This window comes from Penicillium taxi (assembly GCF_028828555.1).
Source record: "Penicillium taxi strain IBT 34144 chromosome Unknown utg000005l_segment0_segment0, whole genome shotgun sequence".
In the NCBI taxonomy this organism is placed as follows: domain Eukaryota; kingdom Fungi; phylum Ascomycota; class Eurotiomycetes; order Eurotiales; family Aspergillaceae; genus Penicillium; species Penicillium taxi.
This window is the reverse complement of record NW_026643207.1, coordinates 3,541,976-3,563,932: the sequence shown is the minus strand read 5'-3', so window position 1 is coordinate 3,563,932 and position 21,957 is coordinate 3,541,976. Positions and strand designations below refer to the sequence as shown.

Below are 21,957 nucleotides of genomic sequence, written 5' to 3'. Positions count from 1 at the left end.
TACAGAAGGGGAATTCCAATAGCTGGCTAGGGAAATCCTATCCAGATGATATAATCCCGCTTGTTCAAGTGCTTATTCATAGTAGGATCGTTCAAGGGCAAATAGGAAGGAAGGCGTAGAAATAAAACGAAGTTCGTGTTTTAGATGTTGTGTGCTCAAATAGTAGGCAAGTAGAATAAAAGTAGATAACCTGGCAACTGATACTCCGTATCTGGGTAATATCTCATAGTTTTTGACCAGATCGTCGAGAGGTACATTGTACTAGTTCTGTTCGCCTCCCTGACTCTTAGCAAACTCCTCACTAGAATCAATTAGCACAAGATCAAAGTTCAAGGAACATATATGTATGCCCTTACAGATGCTTGTCAAGTTCATCCATATGTTTTCGCTGCTCCTTCAACTTAGCCCTCAAACGCTCAATCCTAGGTACGACCCGTCAACAACAGCCACAACGTATCAAATCTATGAAGAATAAGGACTAACTCACTTTTCAAGCTCTGCTTTCCTGATATACAACCCCTCCTGCGCAGCCTCACGGCGCGCAAACTGGTCCTTCCTACACCCAAATTAGTGATGACGTCACACATTCTCCGACATAGACATACTCGGCCAAAAATCCCCGAGCCTTGGGGGCACCAGTATCGCCGGCAGCCATAGTCAATGGTGTAGCACAGAAGGAACGAGATAGAACAGAGGCTGAAGTGGTAGTGATACGTAGAATGGGTCGTGTAAGTGGCATTGTGGAGTGAGTTGTGGAGGTAAGGTGGAGACGGAGATCTAAATCTAGATCTGCGTGTGTGTGGAATGCTGAATGTTGGATAAGAACAGGTCTGTTTTCCGTGGTAGGTTATACTCTTATAAGGTGAATATGAATCGCTTACCGGTAATCGGGTGATCATTCTAATTCCGGCCATTTCCTTACTGTGACGTTGTCGCCACGATTTTCTCCGCATTTGATGGGGCCACGTTCTGCCCTACTTTCTGTTTACTGTAAAAAATTTCAGAGCCAATTTCATTAACCTGTTAATTCAAATCATATCTGAGATATCACAAGCTCACCTCTGCATCACCTCCAATTCAGGTAGAGCTCCCTGTTTTCCCGCCTACAACACGTAATGGAAGCCCTGATGCAATCGCCGCGCAGTAACAAAGTCAATTCCCTGAGTGTCCACTGTGACCTGCAGACAAGAAAGCTCATTCTCGGTCAGCTGAACTTTCCTATTCTCCAACCAGCTCTGTGGCTTGTTAAGCGAGCTTAGGTTGAAGTAAAGGAAAATCGCAACCAAAGCACCAACAATTTTCAGGGCACCCAGGACCATATAGAAGTAATGTGCTTCCTTTTCCAGATAGATGTATGGGGTCCAGACACTTGCCAAGCTACCAACTGAGATGATAAAGGCGTATGCAGCAGCACGCTCAGCTGAGGGACGAGGAAGACAATTTGCAATCTAGGAATAGAGCGGGCCTGCCTGGACGTTGATAAACACCATCAGGAACATGGCAAAGTAACGCGACGCGAACCCATTTGTGGCTGTGAACCCGATAATGGTGATTAGAACGGAGAAAATCAGGAACCAGAAGCGCATGCCTCGTTTATCTGAGATCCATGAGTGGGCCAGGCCATAGAAGAACATGAAGACATACGGCGGCGGCATTTCCAGGAGCAGATAGATAATGTTACTGTAGCCAATTATCTTGGTCAGTATTGAGAAGAAGTTTTGGAAGCCTGCGGCACCTACCTATTTGAATATATAAATTATGAGGCTATATCTACAATAATGATAGAGCTAGGTAGTTATATATATTGGTCTAAATTCGGGACCGTGATACCAAGAATATGTTCCAGCATCAAGCATTGAAGATGCTTTAATACAGATACAAGTTATCACTGAAAGAAAATAATACATTCATCAAGAAAAGAACTGACTTCGCTATGTATCTACTTACTCCTGGGGATATCTATCGCTCGTGACATATCGATAATACTAATAGGGCTTTACGGTAGCCAAATGGAAATAAGCAAGCATTTCAGCTTACATTAAGAGGTGAATATTTGTGGGTGGATATCTCAGCCATATTCCCACCCCAGAGTCCAAGAGAATGGCGTCTCTCAACTAGCTGCAACACCTCGACTAAAAAGGCACGTTCAGGGCTATGGTCTGAGAATGCCTCCCATGCGACTCGGGTAGGGAACGCGAGACGATTGATCATGTTGCCTGGTGCAGTAAGGATATACCATTCATAGGTCCGACAGATGCCACATCCAAATTCATACTGCTCCATCGGGGTGACTCGATCCTCTGGACGAGTATCAATGGATGACAAAATCAGACGCATGGCGTAATATACACAGATGGTCTGGGCAAGAAGGAGGTTGGGGTATGATAACTTGGTCGATGTGTAAATAGCACCGGTACGAAGATCGCGCCGTTTGAAGATGGGAAAACCTTGATCCTCTGTTTGCTCGACTTCTCGAATGGGTCCGTCTGGGTAACACTCCACCCAGTCTAGGTGCCATTTCTCGAAGGCGGTAGTGAGTTTGGAAATATCGTTCCATAGCGAGGCCTGCTTGACAACCATCTCCTGTGTGCCCGTTATAGGAAAATTTCTAGCCTCTTTAAACTCGTCAGACCGGGCCAGCAGACCGGGAATATCGGCGGCTAGATCGAGCATATGGTGCAGGATGTCCTTCCTGGTCGTATCAGCTGACCATGGAATCGTCTTCCACTCTTCACGAGCTAGGTAAGTAGGTTTTCGGAGTGCGATTGCGCCGCCAATCTGGAAAATGTCAGCATGGGTATATTTCTGATATATATCATTAGAATGGACATACCCAGTACGGTCTTAGCTCCGTGAACAAGAGATGCTCAACTCCATACATGTGGTTCTCTGGTCCTCGATGTTCCATCAGGCGCACTGCGCCAGCAAGATGAGACGGAACACCACGTTGAGTGGTACGCTCTACACTCTGTGCAAGTCAGTAATGACAGACGATAAGTTACATGATAAGTAGCGACGTTGACGAACCTCAAAGGCAAGCAAAAGAATAACCGTCACCAGGGTCGATTCCGACTTGCATCGCTCTGGATCATTCAAAGCGTCCTGCAAGCCACGGAGAACACGTGGATATAACCGAAACCCGGACGATTCAATCTCCTTGTCCTGAATAGATCGACCAAAGAAAGCCACCGATACAGCCTCAAACGCATCTGATATCAGTGGCGAGAACATGCGAATGCCCGCCGCAGCTCTCAATGCACCTGCTCGACCTGACTTTATGTCCACCTCCGGGCTAAATGCATCTACAAACCGCTGTATAAATGCATCGGTAACTGGTGCCTGTGGACTGATAATGGATAAAGTGCTAGCCAATGACGATGAGTCGGATGAACTAAATATGTACTCTCCAATATCGCTATCGCTATCGTTGAGCTCGCTATTGGCCGAACTGCCAACTTCAATACGCTTACGGATCGGGATGATGGAAACGGGGGAATTTCGTGAAGAATCATAGCCTTCATACGCTGTTGAATTTTCGCAATCAGAGTGTGAAAATTGACGCTTCTCGCATAGGTACCCTTACCTTCATGACCTTCCCACGGTCCCACTTTCACCAGTTGCTTGTTCGATTCATGTGTCGTTCGAATATCACGCACGATATCGTCAGCTATGCTCTGTGGGGCGGATCGAATGGAGTCAAATAAGAACTCAAGCCGGTCCAACCGTTGAAAATCTTGACCTTGGGACCCTGAAGTATATTTTAGTTTATTGTGAAGGGAAGACACAGTGAGTACACACATACCATCTTTCTTCTCAATTCTAGCGCGTAATTCGCGGATCTCCGATCTCAGATTCCGAATCTCATCTGCTTGGCTGATAGGTCGTGCTTCTCCATCCGGTAGATCATATACACACTTGGAAGGGTAGCCATGCGCACAGCATGCGTGGCAAGGTCTGACGCGGTCACACTGTAGGGGATATTAGCTCCGTGGACGGAGGACGGGAGGATCGTCCCGCAAGATCTGATGATCTGAGCTGATAACGCGTACCTTGACTTTGCGGAGCCGACAGACTTTGCAGGACCGTAACTGGCGATTAAACCCTTTCGCACGCGACTCACCCCCCATGATGTGAAGTGAGAGATAAAAACATAACTGACCAACAGCGCTGAGGGAAATCGATGAGTCCGATTCTAGTGTGGGAAGTCCGAGATCTCGAGTGGGACTTTTGCTCTCACAGACCCAATTATAAAGCTTAGCAGCCTTCTGATAGGTGCTTCTAGCCGTTATGACCCCGCTCGAGGTAACGTCGGAAGCACGCCACATTCAGACTTTGTGGCCTGTAGAGTGAAAGGTCTATATATTCTGGTAGTAGGCATTGGTTTAGACAGTGTATGGACTACAGCTGCCTAGATATAAACACCTAGTCACCTGCCATGTATAGTAGTCTCAGCCGAGAGAATACGAGGGAATCCTTCCGCTTCTGACTAAGGCTAACTGCTCTAAGTATTCTTGGTAAGGGTAATACAAGTAAGGTAAATTAGTGAACATTTAGCACGTGATAATACCTTTCAATACGACAACACTTGAAAGCGAGCTAGGTCAAAAATGGACTAGCGCATTTAGGACTAGGGTTCGAGATAGAATCTATGTGAGCAAAGTGGTGAAACTGATTTCGATCCATCTTGTATATTGACCCCTTACGGAGTACTAAAATTATCTTGTCACATGACACAAGTTGGTCAACATGGGAACTCTACCTACGGAGCATATAACGAGCGATTTTGCCTGTCTGTATTAACTTGTTATAAACATCCATGGGTGTTTGACTATCCTTGCACGGAGTCTAGCACCTTGCAGCTTCTTAAACTTGCTGGCGACAGTCCTTGTATTTGTCTAATATTTTTGTAACGGAGCTTGACAGCGCGATGAGGCCAATACCTATCTAGAAGTGCGCATTAGGTCAATTCGTGATGGGGCATCGTTTTGGGAAGTAGCATGAAGCAGAAAATGCAATGTGAATACAGACTCTGAGCGTAGATTATCTACGCATCCATATCCAGCGCCTTCTTAACTATTCCCTATCGAATTCCCACTCCTCATCCGTTTCCTATTCCCCTTCAGGCACTCTCGTAGCAGATTGATGGCTTCGGCATTGTGGGCTGAAGATTTCCAAGTGAAAGCAAGATTCGCTATACTCAACAGTGTGTCAGGATGGTCGTCGCTGAGTTTCGTCTGCTCGTCTCTATCACCTGCATCTGTAACTGCTCAGCGTCCCCCAACCGGCCCTGCTTCATATACGTTGCTGCCAGACTAGCCATACTCATTAGTGTGTCAGGATGAATCTCGCTGAGCTTTGTCTTGCGAGTCTCCATCACCTGCATGTCGAGTTGCTCCACCTCCCGCCATCGGCCGCCAAGCCAGTATACCGTTGCCAACATGCCTGTGCTATCGAGGACCTCTTTATGCTCTTCATCTAGTAAGATCAATTTTTGATTTCTTGACTTTACTGCCATTTCTCTTGTATCTGCGATATTGCCGCTTTGCCACGCATACCGCGCACCTCTATAGAGCAACGTGGTCCATGGTTGTAGACTCAAGTGATGTTGATCGTTGGGACATTGCGGATTTCATGTGAGGAAATAGCGCCCGGCACCTCTTCTAGTTCACATATTAGCCTGTGGGAAACTCTTTGCATAGACCGCTAATAAATTTCTCCCGCCAGTGACTTACTTGCCTGTAAGATTTCAGTCACGCACAAATAGCCAGCTGCACTAGCCGATACATCGTGAAAAAACTGTTATTCTCACTAATATATATATGAAATAAAATTCCATAGCGTCGTAATATCATCTTCAAAATCGGGGCCTACATCAGAATCGGACGTTTCTCCATCACTAGAGCTGTTCAGGAGCTCCGAAATTGATGTGTAGTTCACCCCAGGGCGATACTGAATAAGGTTCTCTGGTATCGATCGAAAAAGCTCATGAGAGAAAGCAACTCCGCTGTAGATGGTTTTGTTTGTCCGGGGGGAGGGTTAAAGTACCTACCTACTTCTACTTCTTCTCTCCCTTGTAAACTACGAAAGATCAGTCAGGCTACTGTGACCTTGTAGATACACTTAAGCGCATAATGAGTGGATTTGCTAAAGAATAAATGATACCGTTGAGCACTTTATCTGGGATGGAATTGTACCTATAGTTGATGAGATAGTTCAAGCGAAACTGAACAGAGGCAAAAGGCGTGATGAATGTTGAATACACCAAACTTCACTATAGAAAATCCTTGAGCAAATATTATGTCTTTCAGGTCTCCAAAAACTTCGGTCCACTTTCGCCTTCGATCCATCGTTCTCTATGATATATCAGTACATTGCCCTTAGCAGCAGAACACTTGGGCAGCTACTCACACTACCTTGAGGTCACTATCAGATATATGCACCGAAAACTTGCAAGGAGAGTAATCACACTTTTTGCCGAAGGGACAATGGTGGCTTAGGTAGCAGTCATAATCCGTGCAATCAGGGGCATTGGGACATTGACCCTGTCTTGCTTTGTACTTTTGTATGACGATCTCCCTAGCACTTAACTTTTCATTATGAACCATTTTACACCTGAACCGGTCGCAGCGTCCCAGAAGATAATATTCATTGCAGAATCCTCTAGGTGCTATCTGGTGTAGTTTCTTGTAATAGGAGTCTTTAGCAGCGGTATCTGAGGGGGGCCGAATCGGTATATCTAATCGTTGTTTGTATCTATTGTATTCGATTATTTTCGTTTCTTTGGTCTCGCTTCTTTTGATTGTGATATTTTGATGATGACTGGATACTCCAATTGTCGCATATGTCGAAGGATACCTCACAGAAATTCCACCATTTCCCGAGATATCAACATCAGGATCTATCACTGATCCCTGGATCAAGGGCGTAGCAAGTGCAGGGCTATTGAGCGTTGTCGCTTGAGATAATTCTCCATTGGAATTTGCACGTGAATCCCGAAACAACGAGGATGTGCCGTTTGTTTCATCGGCGGTAGTCACCGAAGGTCTTTGGAAGCCAAGACGACTGGGTTCCTGTTCACTTGGAAGATGCTCACAACGGAACACGTCATTAAAACAGGTGATTTCAAATCCTAGGGTCTTAAACTGTGCCCCTGCAGGGGTCGTCTCGACGAGAATAATCCGCTTTTCACCCTCACTATCTCCGATAAAATCACGGAGCTGGTGTATGTAGCCTTTATCATGACAAGCAGCAAAAAATATTTTTTTGCACTGGAAATTTCGATGGAAGTGGTTTAGCATCCCTGCTAGATTGTAAGTAGAGCACAAAAACAGGTAATAAAGTCTTACTGTTCATTTTAGAATCTGCGTTCTCTTTGCCCGGACCAACATTGATAAATTCAAACTCAGCACGACTGTTGGTGAATAGTTCTGCAAATCGATGCAAATCCTTTTCGGACGATATTACTTTATTCTTATGCAATGCCCTCGCCAGATCATTCAGATTTGCATATATTCGAACAAGGATGGGTACGTCCTCGCTGCTATATGGACTGTCCCGCAAAAAATCTCTTACTGCCTTTGTAAGCCTCTTGGAGGCTTCAACAGCGCCTTCTGGACTCTGTAGCAAAGTGTCCAGGAACTTGGCGCCATCGCCATCAACTAGCACAACTATGAAGGGATTTCTATTCTAAGAAAAGTGAGCTTAAATTCGGTGACTTAGAATTTAGAAAAACGCCCACATTGGTATCGTTTAATCTCCTAACTTCTGCTTTAGCTTCGACGTTTTCCACCTGGAATGTGCGTCGAGAACTCTTCTCGCTCTCAAGTTCAAACTCAAGGTGTTTGATTCGCTCCTCCTGCGATTCAATGATTCGAAAAGCGTCCTTTGAATAGAATTTTGTAAGAGAATAGCGCAATTGCCTGGCACTATGGTAGATCCAGGCTTCTTCGGTGTGAACCACCTACCTCGACCAAGACCTTCTTCTTTTCTTCAAACGTACATAACTCAGAGAATAGTGACTTTAGGGCTCCGACATCCATAATTTCCTTTGTTACTTAGAAAAGGTTGAAAAGATTGCGCGAGCAATTTCTTCAAGACAGGATTAAAAATAATAACATAGTGGGCGGAGATCGGGCCCCCTTCCTACTTGGTTTCTCTGCAATGACAACTCATGACCAAAGCCTCAATCTGATCCGATACCTTAGCATCCAATCATTACATTCCATGCAATGCGTCATTACGTGTCACTCAAACACTCGCGCATATTAAACACGATCATTGGCTTGGAGCTTCCCTAAAGACATAGTGGCTTGCCTCATTTATGCAGTAATGAGAGGTGTCGTTAGCGTTTTCACGCTCTTGCGACCTACTATATCGCTTTCACCAAAAAGAATTGAGCCACCAAATATTTACAGAATTGGATAATCTATGTGCGATTGTACTAGGCTCAACAACTCGCAGTACTTATCTCGTAGAGGAGACTATGCCACCTATGTTCTGAGATTTCTTCGCTGAGACATGTCGTGCCAAACTCCTCCTTAGGGATGAGCGCATGCCGGGTTTTACGTGGGGCACGCGAATGGGCAAGTGTGCACTTCCTGGGAATTCGGTTGGCTCTCAGTGGCCCATCAGCAAACTATAGCGCCAAACAGTTTGCAGCTATAGGATAACATTAGAGTCAATAGTACCAACAGTTCTTTGGGACTTTGGAATAATGAGTGGCTATCTGTTAGGAAAATTAACATTGGCACTATACTAACTCACCATGTACAATATTACGATACCCTCTTTAGCTAACGCGGCTATTTCTCGTGGAACCCTCGGATTTGTAACTACCGAGTTGCTGGTATTCTCATGGGTATTTCAACACCCATGGACCCCTAGAGTTGAGGGGATCAGAATCAACACTCTTTTTTTTATCAGATTAATGCATTGTCCCTTTTGATTCCGCTGCTCCCATTGACCGGCAAAGCCAATAGTATTCCCCTTGCCATACAGACTATAGCTGTTATTATCCTTCTTCCAAATGGTGAGTCCAGTTTCCCGGTGACGCCGGCGGATTGCAAGGGCGTGAAGTATGGCCCCTTTGTTCCGGTCCGAATGATTTGCATTCCGCCATAATTCTTTCCAACCCTCAATCCCGCCTGATATAGTACTCTAGAGCAGCATCGCGGCACAGCCTGCAGGCCTCGAGCGTGTATGGGTTTTTCGAGGGGCGAGGATCGATTGGTTTAGTCAGAAATCGTCATGGTTCTCTACTCTGTATGAAATGAGTGTGGAAGAAGGCAGCGTGTGTAGGGAAGACTTGTGCTTTGTCTGGGCGACTCGCACTGAATTGCTTACATGATCAACGTTCTTGAAGGCCTGGAAACATTACGAGTGTAACACAGAAGCTATTTAAAGCTGTAATTTACAACTGTACTGGGATACTGCTGTGTTTCGAAAGAGTCCGAGAAAGAATCTCTGAGAGGAAATGGTGAAACTGGTTTCGATCCATCCTGTACTTGAATAACTATGTATTTACATGCAGTTACCTAAAATCCTACCTACAATAGTTCCATATACCCCTCTGCTAAATTTTGTCTCTCTCGTTCTCACTTATATGGCAATCTCCATGATCCTGCTGTCGTTTATATGTATATCTGTCGATACCACTAGACCAAAGTGGGGCACAGGACCAATGAGAATGGTTACGATGCTGTTGGTCCGATATGAAGTGAATCTAGCGAGTTTTATCTATTTAGTTACAGCGAGGACAAGATTGAATATTACACCTCTTACAACTTCGCATCGACGCACCTAGATCTATTCCATCGAGAATACTAGTTGCATATGCACGGTAAGAACGTCACCGTTCCGACAATATCAGGTCAGATAGATGATCAAATTCACGATGATAGAGAAACTCGGCAAAGATTATCTCTACAGCTTCCAAGGTTGCTTCCTCTTGTCATCACCAGTTTCAGTGGCATAGTTTCAAGTTGGAGAGCTATTTAAATCAATCTCCAGAGTAGAAAAGGACGTCATGCCAAGTGGAAGAAGGTACTCCCGAGGTCTTTCCGACTCAGTATATTGATTCTGATTGGAACAACAATGAATCAAGCCTCATTTTGTGGATCTCGTTTAGTCCTGTGAGCCCCTTAATTTACCATCTCAAAAATCAGTCAGTCTAGATTCTCTGAGGGGAAAACGTATCCTCACAAAACCCGCCAAGACCATCGCGGCTAAGTCCAAGTTTCAATCCCACTGATGGTCGCGGTTAGAATTAGTTTATTGGTTCGGTACCCACTGAAGGATTTTAGCTTTTTGGGTAGGTATATGATAGCCGTGAAATTCACTGGGCCTGTCGTGATCACGACATGTACAAAAGATAGAGTATCTTGACGATGTGTAGGTGTGAGATATGGTTCCAGCGCTGCGACATAAGTATGTTAATATAGCAGTCCGGCACGAAGTACGGAGTCCGAGATTAAACTCCAATTGACCAATACTAATTTACGCCACCAGTTGCATAGCATCTGCAGGTACGGCACATATCTACGCAGGGTCCCTCTGCTAGATAGCACCCTTGGACTATTGGGACGCCACTGGAATGGTACGATGTACAAAGAGATTCTTAGATCACTGACTGCGCCAGTAAACAATGCCTAGGTTACCTCGTGAGGTCAACTAATGTTATCTATTCCAACCCATGACCATGGTAATATCCCGATGAGACATGTATGATGATAGTGTGCAGATAAATCGGAAGTATAAAGAAGCAAATATCAATATATTGTGCTTAGTATAAGGAGTATGAAGTAGGGGAGGCCATGAACTATACCGGGCTGGTAAAATTACCAATCATATTGCGGGGCAACACTCCGTAGTATGTGGTATGAACTCGGACGGAAACGGACCCAATATAGAAGACTGGAATTATGGAAGAAAAATGTGTTTTACAGTCTTACTAGTTATGTACTCAATTTCAGGATCATCTCTTGGAAAGTTAGAATGTCAAACATCGGAGGTAGGGAGTGAGAAGTCAAATCAGAACAATACTAGTAGGCTATTAGAGTAAATATTACCTTGCTGTATGTAGAGTGAACTTCAATGAAGCAATTATATAGATGCTCCTTACTACGGAAAGGATCAGATCAATATGATATACTACTAGTTTGCTATGTCAGTGAACCTCAAAGCGATGACCCGCTTATATCAGTAACTTTCCAGATAAGTTAAAGATATCCGATTGGCCGAATTAGAACAACATCGTTAAAACCCCGGGGAATCTATCGATTCTTGGGGCCGAATGCCTGTTTTGATAAAAGTAGCACCAAATAACTGCCGTCAATGGTTTGGTCTGTGACGGGCTAATTAATTGATCCGCGCACTATCGACGACTCAAGTCAACCCTTGCGGGGTCGAGATAAGCATATCCACCATTCTTAGTCTTGTATCGCTTGATGACCAAATTGTATCATCAGTCAATTCACTTGATCTTTTAGCAGGTTAATAAATACCTGGAACGTCGCCCACGCGATCACTTTCGCCCCCAACCCCACCTCTTCTTCTCTTCTCTTTCCTTCCCTTTCTGTCATTCGCTGAGCTATGCACTCATTATGGCTCAGTCTCAAGAACTCACATCGCTTTGGTGGCCCGAAGATAGAATTAAAGCAACACTAGATATCAAATACATCATCAGTCGGCTCCAACCCGAGAATGTGGCTCGTCTCTTCGATCTGCCTGGTTATGGAGAGGGTCTGACGAGCAAGACGTACAAGGAATGGATCCTTCTTAAAGCGGGTCGGCTCTTCCTGACGCTCGATTCAATCGGTATCCCAGATCACATATTTGCCCTGGTAGACGAATCCTGCGATGATGACGACATGCCATTTGCGGAACACTGTATTGATCAACTGCGCCTGTCACCTCACGGTAACGATCCAGCTCTCGATGCTAAGTTCTTTCGCGCACAATGGCGATTCCTGGTTCGGGGAATTGGAGCTGGCGAACATGTCACATACACCGAAAACGAAGGTGTCCCGATTGAGCTGGTGCGCACCATGACCAACAACAGTGTCCAGAGTCGCGATTCCTCTGTCGACAGGGTCATTCTAGCTGGACATGTATGTCGAGTCTACCTGCGAAGTCAGGTTAAAGCTGGCGGACCACCACACTTCTTCACTCCGGCAGAAGTGCTCTCGGAGATTAAATCCTTGCGCAAGCTGGCGCATGAGCACATCGTCTCAGTTTTCGCCTCATACTTCGCTGATGATAGCATGTGTGTGCTCTTGACCGGCGGAGAGACAGATCGCACTTTGCACAGCTTCCTAACCGACGAGCCCATAGCCTTCAAGCGCCTCGCCAAGGAACAACGTCGGGAAACGCTCATCGTCTGGCCCCATTGCTTGATGTCGGCGCTGTCTTGGCTGCATGCGCACGGTCACGCCCATGGCTCGATCCGACCATCTAACGTTCTAGTGGATCCCAACTTCAACATCTTCCTGGGACAGTTCCAAGCGCAAGACTCCCTCATGGTCCCGCCCAAAGTCAACGACCTCGAGGCATATCAGTATGCAGCCCCAGAACGCTGGGTTCCCGGAGCCGTGCCTATCCAAGCTACTGTCATGCCCCGCGCCGAGAGCCAAGTCAGTCTTCCGTCTGGTGGTCGTACAGGACGTCGCAAGAAGCCACCCCCGCTGGCCGGTATCAGCGAGAACCAACGGTTGTCGCCAGACTCGACCTCATCCAGGGGAACAGTGATTCGAATTGGCCAGAACAACGGCCAAATCGATTCCCCAACTCGATTCTCCTTCGCATATGCATACTCGTCATCTTCCTCTAACGGAAGCGTCGTAGACAAAGCCACATCGTCACTGAAGCATTCATTCCTCTCGAGCTTCCACCGAAAGTCTAAAATACCTACAGCGCCATCTCTCACATCTTCATCAAGCGCATCGACCGCCGACTCCATCTTCTCGCCAGTCCTAACCTCCTCCGCCTCAACCGCCGGCTCAAACACATCTATTTTCTCTCCACACCCACCCCCATCCAGAGGTTCAATCCTATCAACCAGTACCTCATGCCCATCTCTAAACATTAACAAACCCTCCCCGATCCAGTTACCAGCAGACATGTTCTCCCTCGCAGCTGTCATCCTCGAAATCCTGACCCACCTCTGCAAACGCTCCTTATCCTCATTCACCTCGCACCGCGCAGCGCGTAACAAAATGGCCGGCCGAGGCGGCGGCATGGCCGACGCCTCCTACCACCTCGCCCGCAATACGATCCAAGTGCAATCATGGATCGCCCTGCTAGAAGGCGACGCGCTAAAACGCTGCCGCCGAAACCGCGGCAGCGACCGCGTCTTCCACGCCGTGCCTCGCATGCTCCTCATGATCCGCGCAATGCTATCCGCTGAGCCGGAGAAACGGCCCAGCGCGCGCAGAGTACAGAAGTATTTCTTGTCTGCATTCAAAGACATCCCAACCTCAAATCGTGACGGGTCAGCCGTAAAAAGCCACTGCCCACCGCCCGAGAACGAGAAAGAGAAACTGAAATCAAAGACCGAAAAGAGAAAAGAACTCAAAGAATCATCCTCAAACCCAAACTTGAGCTTGAATTTGAACTTGAATTCGAGCATGCAAAACATCGTCAAAATCTACGAAGAACCTGCCCTGCCTGCACCCCTCCCCAAAACACAGAAGCAAACCGAGGATATAGACCCCTGTGAATCCTCGTCCGTCTCGGACTTCGATTTCGGCTTATCGGAATCTCCCAGTGACGACGATTCTCTCGGTGAGCTAGAGGGTACACATACTCATACTCCTGCTATTACGAAGTTGGAGATGCTAGACTCGCTTCTTCCCCCTGGTTTCAGACCCCCGGCTGTATATGCCCCTGTCACGCCACGGGTTGAGCCTAAAATTATCCTTCCTTCTGGTGGGCGCACTGGTCGGCGGAAGAAGGCTGTCCAGGTCAAGGCTTGAAGGGACAACTAAGATCATGTCTGAAATTTTCGATACTGAGCATTGGTTATGTTTCAATGATAGTATGGATATGGACTTGGCAGGTGGAGTTTGTTTTTGAGGACTAACTGTGCACGTTAAGCGTGGACTTTTGACTTGGAAATTGGCTTTTCACGAAGAACCGAATGGTTTCATGGGTTGAGAGATCATTCATCACGAAGTTACGAACAAAAAAAAATTAGGGATGAACACATGTAGTTCTAAATAGTTCTAAATTTTTCTAAATTTTTCTAAATTACAGAGACTTAACAATTTTGCTTTGTGAACCTCGGAAGAGGTAAGTATCTATTCTTAGAACGGTAACATTTTCATACAGTTCTATTCTTAGAACCGTAACATTTTCATACAGTCATCGTCTATCTAAAATCATTCTACAGCCAGAAAGAAAAGACTCCCAAGACAGCAGACAGGAACAGGGAAATTATGAGCAAGCGCTCTGTCACAGGGCTACTGACCTGCAAGGCACTAGCAGCACCTTTTGTAGCCGAGGCAGTCGCGCCAGAGGTAGTCGCAGTGCTATCCTGTCCACCAGCGGTCTTGGTGGAACCGGAGCTCTTGCCGTATGTCTGGCCGATAGTAGGGAGCGAAGAGCTCGGGTCAACGTCCCAGACACCCGAGGTCGAGGCAGGACACTCGATAGCACTGATGGTAGCGGTAGACTTCTTGTAAGAGGCAAGGGCAACACCAGTCGGGTTTAGGGTAGCCCACTGCGACTGGAGATTACCAAAGTCGGGTGAGACAGGAGTAGGAGTTCCGCCACGAGTATAACCTCCCTCGACAAGGGTGTTTGTAGCAGCGGCATTAGTGTTAGCAGGGCCGTAGCTAATAAGCCCATAGTCATTTGTCTCCTCGATCCACTCGTATATGATAGCACCAGACCAAGTATCGCTCATTTCGGAGCCAAAAATAGCAGCCTGGTCCGCGAAGGTGCGGGGCGATGGGGTGTTGCAACCTGTTTCGGAGAAGAAGATGGGAATGGGGTAGTCTGTCGCGTTCTTCTGAAGCATGTCGTAGCCGGATGTGGTGTAGCTCGAAGAGCCGCACCACTCGTAGGCGTTCAGCGAGTAGAAGTCCAGGCGCTCGGAGGCATTGCTGCTGCAGGCGAAGTAATTCTGGAGCATGGGGCGGAGGGAAGAGATGTCTGCGGCTGAGTAGCCGACTGGGACCTTTCGGTAGTCGGCCTTGTCTCGGATGTATGCCTTGATATCACGGGCTGCAGCCAGAACGTATGGCGCAGCCACTGAACCATTGGATGTAGTGACGACTTCGTTGCCGACGAACAGACCGGCGGTGTTATCGAACTGGACGAACTCATCGGCGACTTCCTTGAAGCGGTCGAACTGGGTCTGATTCCAGTGAGGGCTAGTCTTGACATTGTTAGTAGGTGACAGCAAAGAGAAAAGAAACTCAAAAACAAACCTGCTCAATCTGCGTGGTGAAAGTGTCGAGATCGACGAACAGATAAATGCCCGCATCAGCGAACGCTGACATGCAAGCCTTGTGATCTAATTTTGGATCCACATGGTACACACGGATACTGTTGGCTCCCAACTGGGCCATGCGAACGATATCGCGCTTGCATTGGGCCTCGTCGACCAGGGGATCATCAGGAGTCAGCTGATAGGCGATGCCTATAATTGAAATTAATTACCAGGGCAGGCCGCGTCAAAGGAAGATTGTACCTTTGAGGTAATACTGGGTACCATTCTCGTAGAAGAACTTGGACCCGACCGCGGAAATGGTTTGAATTGCGCCCACGGCGCTCGGCTGCAAGACCAACAGGGCCAGCGAAGCCAAGGACGCCAATGAGGAGAACATGGCGCTGTAATCGTACAATGTAAGATGACCAGAAACAAAATAAACTAGAGAGATGTGTACTGAAACTGAAATAGGAACTGATTATGAATAAAGAACCTCAAATCAAGAAAGAGCGACGCGATTGCACAAAGAAGATGGAAAGAAACAGAACAGGCAAGCAAAAGAAGCAAAAGAAGCAAAAGGACGACGAAAAATACAAAAGATACACGATTAGAACGAGATTTCAAATTCTTGGCGTATTTATGTATTTTATCTTTTAGCGTACACATTCCTACGACGAACATTTAAAGATGGAGATTGAAGATATGAAGCTTTGAGGTACTGTGTACACATGATATAGATATCCTTGTGGAGAATATTAATAAGATAATAGGTTAACGCTATTTAGCTAACTATCCACAATTAGTTTGAATTAAATTTCGGGACCTTCCCTTTCCCCTATACTCCACTCCACTCTCACCCTCAGAGCCCTATCACTGCAAGGCCTCGTAGAACCCTGTGGCCGTTCATTGAGGTGTTTCTCTATGACTGGCGGGATTGCCTTGCATACTAGTGAGATAAATTCTTAACCATCTCTAACCCTGGAGAACCTCGGTCTCAGGGATCCTATCCTCCACTACGGGCATAAAAAAGACACACCTACTCTGCACTTGCCAACTGTTCTGTGCCAGCACCGATACTTCTATTCGAGGGTCTAGATCTAACCTCACCGCAAAACTGGGCCTCTTTTATCTACGCTAGCAGGCCTATTTAACTCAGTACTACTACCTACTATTTAGTACACTAGAAGCGGGTGAACCCCACAGCTCAATCGATTGGCACACGACCATCTGGCCTTTTCAACGGAAAAAAGCGGCTATTTAGGGTCTTCACTCGTTTCAAGTCTCTAAAATTATCTACTGTTGAGACATGGTAGTCCGAGGTTGGATTACCGGTGAAATACCACGCGTCATAGTAGTACGGAGGAGTAGTAGTGGTAGTCGAACCAATCTACACAACAAATTTACATTTGCAGCTAATAGTAGTTAGGCAAATCACTAGTCTCTCAATCTAGACCCTTAATTTTCCTTAACATTTAGCGGTCAGATAACTAGAAGATGGAAGCTAATTTCCCAACTAGACCGTAAGTGGGTTTGGGGCGTATTTGTCTTAAGTAGCTTGTGCCGAAATATTCCTATATCACATCTGCATCGCCACAATCACATCTATCACATTAGGTATACATAGCTACATACTAGATACTAATATTACATTCGTATTAAAATATTCGGGTCTATTATCCTATGTATAGAAATTGAGTGTCCAATGTGAGCAAGAGTCCAGACTCCCCTTATCTCCACTACTCTCCACCATTCCGACATATTCCGCCAATCCTAATCTTACATTCATTCTGCGTTCGTCAGCTGTGGAGTTGTTCCATTTCGATCATCTCTGCTGGTTTGCGTTCTCATGACGTTCGTTTCATAAAGGGGGGTTTCTTTCATATTAAAGCCCGCATCCGGTTTCAGTCTTCTTTATATTCGATCTTCGACTATCAACTCTCTATGATTGTACATTCTTCGACATGCTACTATAATGCTCTTCTAATACCTTGATAATACGAAAACACCGAAGTACGAAAATACGAAAATACGAAAATATACACATACCAAAATTCCCTCTTTTCTGTATTACCATTAATATACGCCACAATGTCGACCGCCGAGACCCCTTGTCCGTTTCGCATTTCACTTCGCGATCAGATGAACTTGGATTCCAATGAGACTTTTCGCGCTGTGCGAGAACAATTACACCGACAGGATTGTGGCATGGAAGGACCAGCCTTCTGTTCAACCCACCACCTCGCATACGACACAACAGACCAGGAGGCGTTTCGTCTCCACCGCGACATCATCCACACCCTCCTAGTACCCTTGTTCCTGATTAACCATCAAGCAGAGCGGATCGCAGCGCGGGCGCTCTCCAGCCACAAAGGGGCAGAACCAGAAAGGGCTTTTAGAGGCGAGGCCCGCAGTGCTTTTGCCTGGCTTCACTGTATTTTGATCGAGGAGCACGACTGGTATCTCACCGCAAGATGTCCTGCCTGTATCGTTCTTCACGTCCTCCACTCGGAACCGACGATCCGCTTCGTCACAGTGGCTGCCCTATTGGCGGGTCCCCACTCCGGCTTTGACTGCTGGCTGTCAGCATTGGAGACGGCTGTTCGAGAAGATCCATTCTGGGGTGACGCCTTCTGGCCTGACATTGAGGATCGCGCTTCTCGTCTGACAGAGGGCGTGCAGCAGCTGGTCCGTCAGTGTCATGAGTTGTGCGCCACGCTTGATACCGGTGTTACCCCTGCGGTCGCAAAGTTACCTTCGATTCCTATCTTGGCCCGCTCAACTTCCACATGTACGATCGCTATCAAGCCATCGAGTTTCGCCCAGAAACAGTTGCGGCTCAGTCGTGAGGAGCAGCGATACCGCTCCTCACTTGTCTGGAAGGCTTGGAACTGTTCTCGTGAGATACAGCCCTTGGGCTCTGCTCCCAACCAGGCCCGTCGACGGTCTCTAACTTCATGAAGAGTCTGAAAAAGTCTGATCTTTTGATCATTTGATCTTTGGGTCTCCCTTATTATATAACCTTGCCAAGGTCTAAAATGCTGAGACTCTTGGCTGCATCGATCGATGTTTCAACGTGAAGTCAACGTGACTAAAGTCAAATCCTTCCATATGAAACGGGACTTTGCAGCGGCTACATGCTCCCACATGGCAACCCCCGCATCCCTTACGGATCTCGACCGAGAACCTTGGAGATTTCTCGATCTGATTTATATCAAGATCGGCCTTTGAGCGACTTCGGCACATATCCGGGTTACACCACAACAGACGTGCAGGTAGATGCGGAAATCTGGACAGTCTATGTAGTCTAGACTCTCTAGATCCTCTTGGCTTCTTTTCAGTGTACTTAATTACCCAGGCCAAAAAAAAAAAAAATTAGTAATTTCTAAAAACCATGGAAACGTTCTGTGTCAGTGGCAAATACCTATTTACGTGAGACTTAACAGTGGAGAAGGGGAGATGAATCTGAACTAAACGGTTCAACGGCCAATCCTAAAAGCACGATCGAATGGATTTGGGGAAATCGGGAATCGGGGATCGAGGATGGAGTAAGTCTTCTAGGACTTGGATAGATTTCCCTGATCCCTGAAATTGTGGGCCTTACGGATTCGACGTCGTAATGTAATCTTGATTTTGTACCGAAGTACTAGGTACTTGCACTTATCCGTTCTGACGGCATCGTTTGTGAGTATCCAGTACTTAAGTATATAAGAACAAAAAGTTAATATTAATTGATTAATTGAAAATTCTAGTAGTAAAAGTATACTTTCCAGCTCTATTTGTAATGACAGGTGCTTACTATTTAATCTAGAAAACACTGGAATTCATTAACTCGATGCAATAACTGAGAATGATCGCCCCAGCTGCGTGGGTCCTTAAGGCCAAGTAGCGAGGCCTAAGACCCGCCTAGACTATCGCCTACATTTTTTAGCACTGAAACCCTTCTACTGCACATCTTTGTCTTCATGCAGGAAATAAAGAATAAAATTAGTGGAAAAAATGCAACGGGATAAAATATGAAAGCAACTAGGTATAAAATATAAAATATACTACTCAATAATTAGGGCTCAAGTACTCTGTACGGAGTAGATGACTCGACGATCGGGGCTCTGTGGTCTAGAACATCTCGGTCTGGGCCTTCGCCTCTTTTCCCAACCCCGTACTCGGTACCTGCTTTCATCGTATGTCTACCATATCTAATTTTTGTACCTGTGACTTACCCACTTCCCATTAGTTACTCCTGACTCCGTTTCCATCTTCTTTTCTTCTCCTCACGGGTTTCGCTTCGATTCTCTGCTTCATTTCCTCTTCCTCCCCCTCTTCCTACTATCATCCCCCCCCCCCTTACTATCATCATCCTCCATCCCTATCCCTATCTCGAAGTACCCGATATATACGACTTACCCAGTATCACATTATCACCAATGGACAGTGTTGATAACAACTACTGTCATTCCATTTGAATCATGCAAACTACCCAATCAGTGCTCAGAATCGACCACGAACGAAGACTTTCTCATCACTCCCTACCGGACACCCACGACGGCCCTAGTCCAGCCAAACTTCGGAGAAGAGCCTCCCAAGGTTCTCTCCGTACAAGACCTTCCCCGGTATCCCGCTTCTTGTCTAAAGGCAGCGTCCCCGTGCACTTTCCTTCCTGGGACCAACGCAGCTCCTCCCCGCTTCGCTCGGAATCGCGTATCCGATCCAACGAGTCTCGTCTTCGTCTCTCCACCAATATCTCTTGCGGGTCGAGACAGGTGGTGACGCATTCGTCTAATTTGTCGCCCTGGAACTCTCCTCTTTCCTCCCAGGAAGACTACCCTGCCAATCTCCCACCAACTCCACCAGAAGACGATAGTCATATTGTGTGGGGCGGAAAATCAGATATGCTGCTCTTTGATGCACAACCGCCACAGTATCCGGGTTCGTCAGTTATGATGCGGTCGGACCCCAGAATGAATACCTCGCCGACCGGCCCAGATATCCTTAATGGCACATCCGATGGCTTGTCTCATGATTCAACTTCTAGCTCCAGAGGAAGCCCCGGTGTTCAAGACGAGATGGACTGCCAACAGGATGTGGGGTTCTGGTTAGATCATGGAATCAATGTGACTGGTTAGTTAACCTCCCGCGCCCATTCCCATCGCGCCAATCGTCTCAGCACCATAATCAATGCTGACAAAAGGGAATAATAACAGTCTCGTCTTTGGCAATCTCAAATCCTCGAGGTGATGCTGTCAAGATCGTTTCCCAGACACTACCATATCCGCGGACATCCGACCAGTCGATGTCTGGTCCCAAAAATAACACCATCTTCACATCTGTCGTCCAGGCCGTACACAATCACTTGCAGCCGGGCCAGTCTCCCTATATTAATGTCACTCACGCCGTCCCGGAACAATTCAGCCTGTCCAACCTACCTCATTCTCCTCCTAGCACACCTCGCTCCTTTACTGCCGCCGATGACTACTTCAACGCGACCGTCTTTTCCAGCGCCGCCGTGGTCGGGGCGTACCACGACTTTCGTGGCCCACTCCAACGAAATATCTCCCACGCCCCCATGCCCATTGTTCCTCCCCACAGTGTTCATCTCTCGGTTTTGGAGCGATATCTTCCCCCGCCATCTGCACAAGAGTACCGAGACGTGTTTTGTCCCACCCGTCCCTCCTTCCTCGTGGATCGCCTGTGCGAGCTAGCCCCGAACGGCGGCTCGCTTCTTTTCATCTACCCGACCAAGAGGGGTGCATCCACATTCAAATCCCAATATCTGGGTCCTATTCTCGATCCACTCCTCCGACAACTAGTTGTTGTAAACGGCTTGTCAGCCGACGTGGGCCGTTACTTAGGCAAGCTGTCCACAGTCTCCCAAATGGATGATTTCGCCACCATGAAGGCGAACATTGTTGCTTTGTGCGAGTCACTAAGCTCAACGTCTTCTCGCTTCGAAGTGGCTGATGCAGGCAAGGCGAGTGCCAAGTTGGATCGCAATCTTTGGGTGGAATGGTTCATCCACCAAGAAAAAGCTCGCATGAAGGAAGTTCTCAGCTTATACTGGCAGAACGGCCGACGTCCCCCGTTGAAGAATGCTAGTGGACCTAGCGGTCTCATGGCCGATAATAAGGATGTCACATCGGCTATGCTTCTCAGTGAAATATTCGAGGGCATTCGTAAGAGGCCATATGGTGAGGACAGTGAGCCTCACGATGGAGTCGAGCTGGGCGTGTTTGTGATCCGACGCACCCAATAATATCTCTTTCCCATCTCCGACATCTCTTTCTATATTTTCTTCTTCTCATATAACCCCTCTTATCACGCCATTATTACCTTTTAACTTTGTGTACCGCTGTCTATCAGCTGCAACGATTATCATATTGGACCCCGGGAGTCCTGGAGTTCCATACTTATGTCTCTTTTTTGTCCACTTTTTTTGTCCACTTTTTCGGCCTTGATTGCCTCTCCTGCATCTTTGGGCTTTGGCAGGATTGAAATGAACTTGAAATACCCATGATTGTCGGTTCTCATTTTGG

At 46.8% G+C, this 21,957-nt stretch overlaps 8 protein-coding genes across 8 annotated transcripts; 3 read left to right on the top strand and 5 right to left on the bottom strand.

The window, feature by feature from the left end:
- Window positions 1-261: 261 nt before the first annotated feature.
- Window positions 262-739, bottom strand: N7495_008634 (ATPase inhibitor; the record flags this gene model as incomplete). The annotated part of the gene is made up of 4 exons (XM_057211285.1): window positions 262-301; window positions 357-422; window positions 488-556; window positions 606-739. The coding sequence occupies 4 exons, from the start codon at window positions 737-739 to the stop codon at window positions 262-264; spliced, it is 309 nt and encodes a 102-aa protein (XP_057060828.1).
- A 1,289-nt stretch (window positions 740-2,028) lies between these two features.
- Window positions 2,029-4,127, bottom strand: N7495_008633 (uncharacterized protein; the record flags this gene model as incomplete). The annotated part of the gene is made up of 6 exons (XM_057211284.1): window positions 2,029-2,778; window positions 2,834-2,968; window positions 3,028-3,524; window positions 3,584-3,748; window positions 3,803-3,968; window positions 4,050-4,127. The coding sequence occupies 6 exons, from the start codon at window positions 4,125-4,127 to the stop codon at window positions 2,029-2,031; spliced, it is 1,791 nt and encodes a 596-aa protein (XP_057060827.1).
- Window positions 4,128-5,197: 1,070 nt separating this feature from the next.
- N7495_008632 (uncharacterized protein) lies at window positions 5,198-5,786 on the bottom strand (the record flags this gene model as incomplete). The annotated part of the gene is made up of 2 exons (XM_057211283.1): window positions 5,198-5,475; window positions 5,759-5,786. The coding sequence occupies 2 exons, from the start codon at window positions 5,784-5,786 to the stop codon at window positions 5,198-5,200; spliced, it is 306 nt and encodes a 101-aa protein (XP_057060826.1).
- A 967-nt stretch (window positions 5,787-6,753) lies between these two features.
- N7495_008631 (uncharacterized protein) lies at window positions 6,754-8,039 on the bottom strand (the record flags this gene model as incomplete). The annotated part of the gene is made up of 5 exons (XM_057211282.1): window positions 6,754-6,792; window positions 6,861-7,231; window positions 7,347-7,686; window positions 7,763-7,882; window positions 7,965-8,039. 5 exons carry the CDS (start codon window positions 8,037-8,039, stop codon window positions 6,754-6,756), a joined length of 945 nt encoding a protein of 314 aa, XP_057060825.1.
- Window positions 8,040-11,600: 3,561 nt separating this feature from the next.
- On the top strand, window positions 11,601-13,970 carry N7495_008630 (protein kinase domain-containing protein; the record flags this gene model as incomplete). Its single annotated transcript, XM_057211281.1, has 1 exon — window positions 11,601-13,970. One exon carries the CDS (start codon window positions 11,601-11,603, stop codon window positions 13,968-13,970), a length of 2,370 nt encoding a protein of 789 aa, XP_057060824.1.
- Window positions 13,971-14,380: 410 nt separating this feature from the next.
- On the bottom strand, window positions 14,381-15,827 carry gel6 (putative 1,3-beta-glucanosyltransferase; the record flags this gene model as incomplete). The annotated part of the gene is made up of 3 exons (XM_057211280.1): window positions 14,381-15,376; window positions 15,429-15,640; window positions 15,692-15,827. The coding sequence occupies 3 exons, from the start codon at window positions 15,825-15,827 to the stop codon at window positions 14,381-14,383; spliced, it is 1,344 nt and encodes a 447-aa protein (XP_057060823.1).
- A 1,691-nt stretch (window positions 15,828-17,518) lies between these two features.
- Window positions 17,519-18,388, top strand: N7495_008628 (uncharacterized protein; the record flags this gene model as incomplete). The annotated part of the gene is made up of 1 exon (XM_057211279.1): window positions 17,519-18,388. The coding sequence occupies one exon, from the start codon at window positions 17,519-17,521 to the stop codon at window positions 18,386-18,388; it is 870 nt and encodes a 289-aa protein (XP_057060822.1).
- Window positions 18,389-19,893: 1,505 nt separating this feature from the next.
- Window positions 19,894-21,677, top strand: N7495_008627 (uncharacterized protein; the record flags this gene model as incomplete). Its single annotated transcript, XM_057211278.1, has 2 exons — window positions 19,894-20,545; window positions 20,629-21,677. The coding sequence occupies 2 exons, from the start codon at window positions 19,894-19,896 to the stop codon at window positions 21,675-21,677; spliced, it is 1,701 nt and encodes a 566-aa protein (XP_057060821.1).
- Window positions 21,678-21,957: the final 280 nt, after the last annotated feature.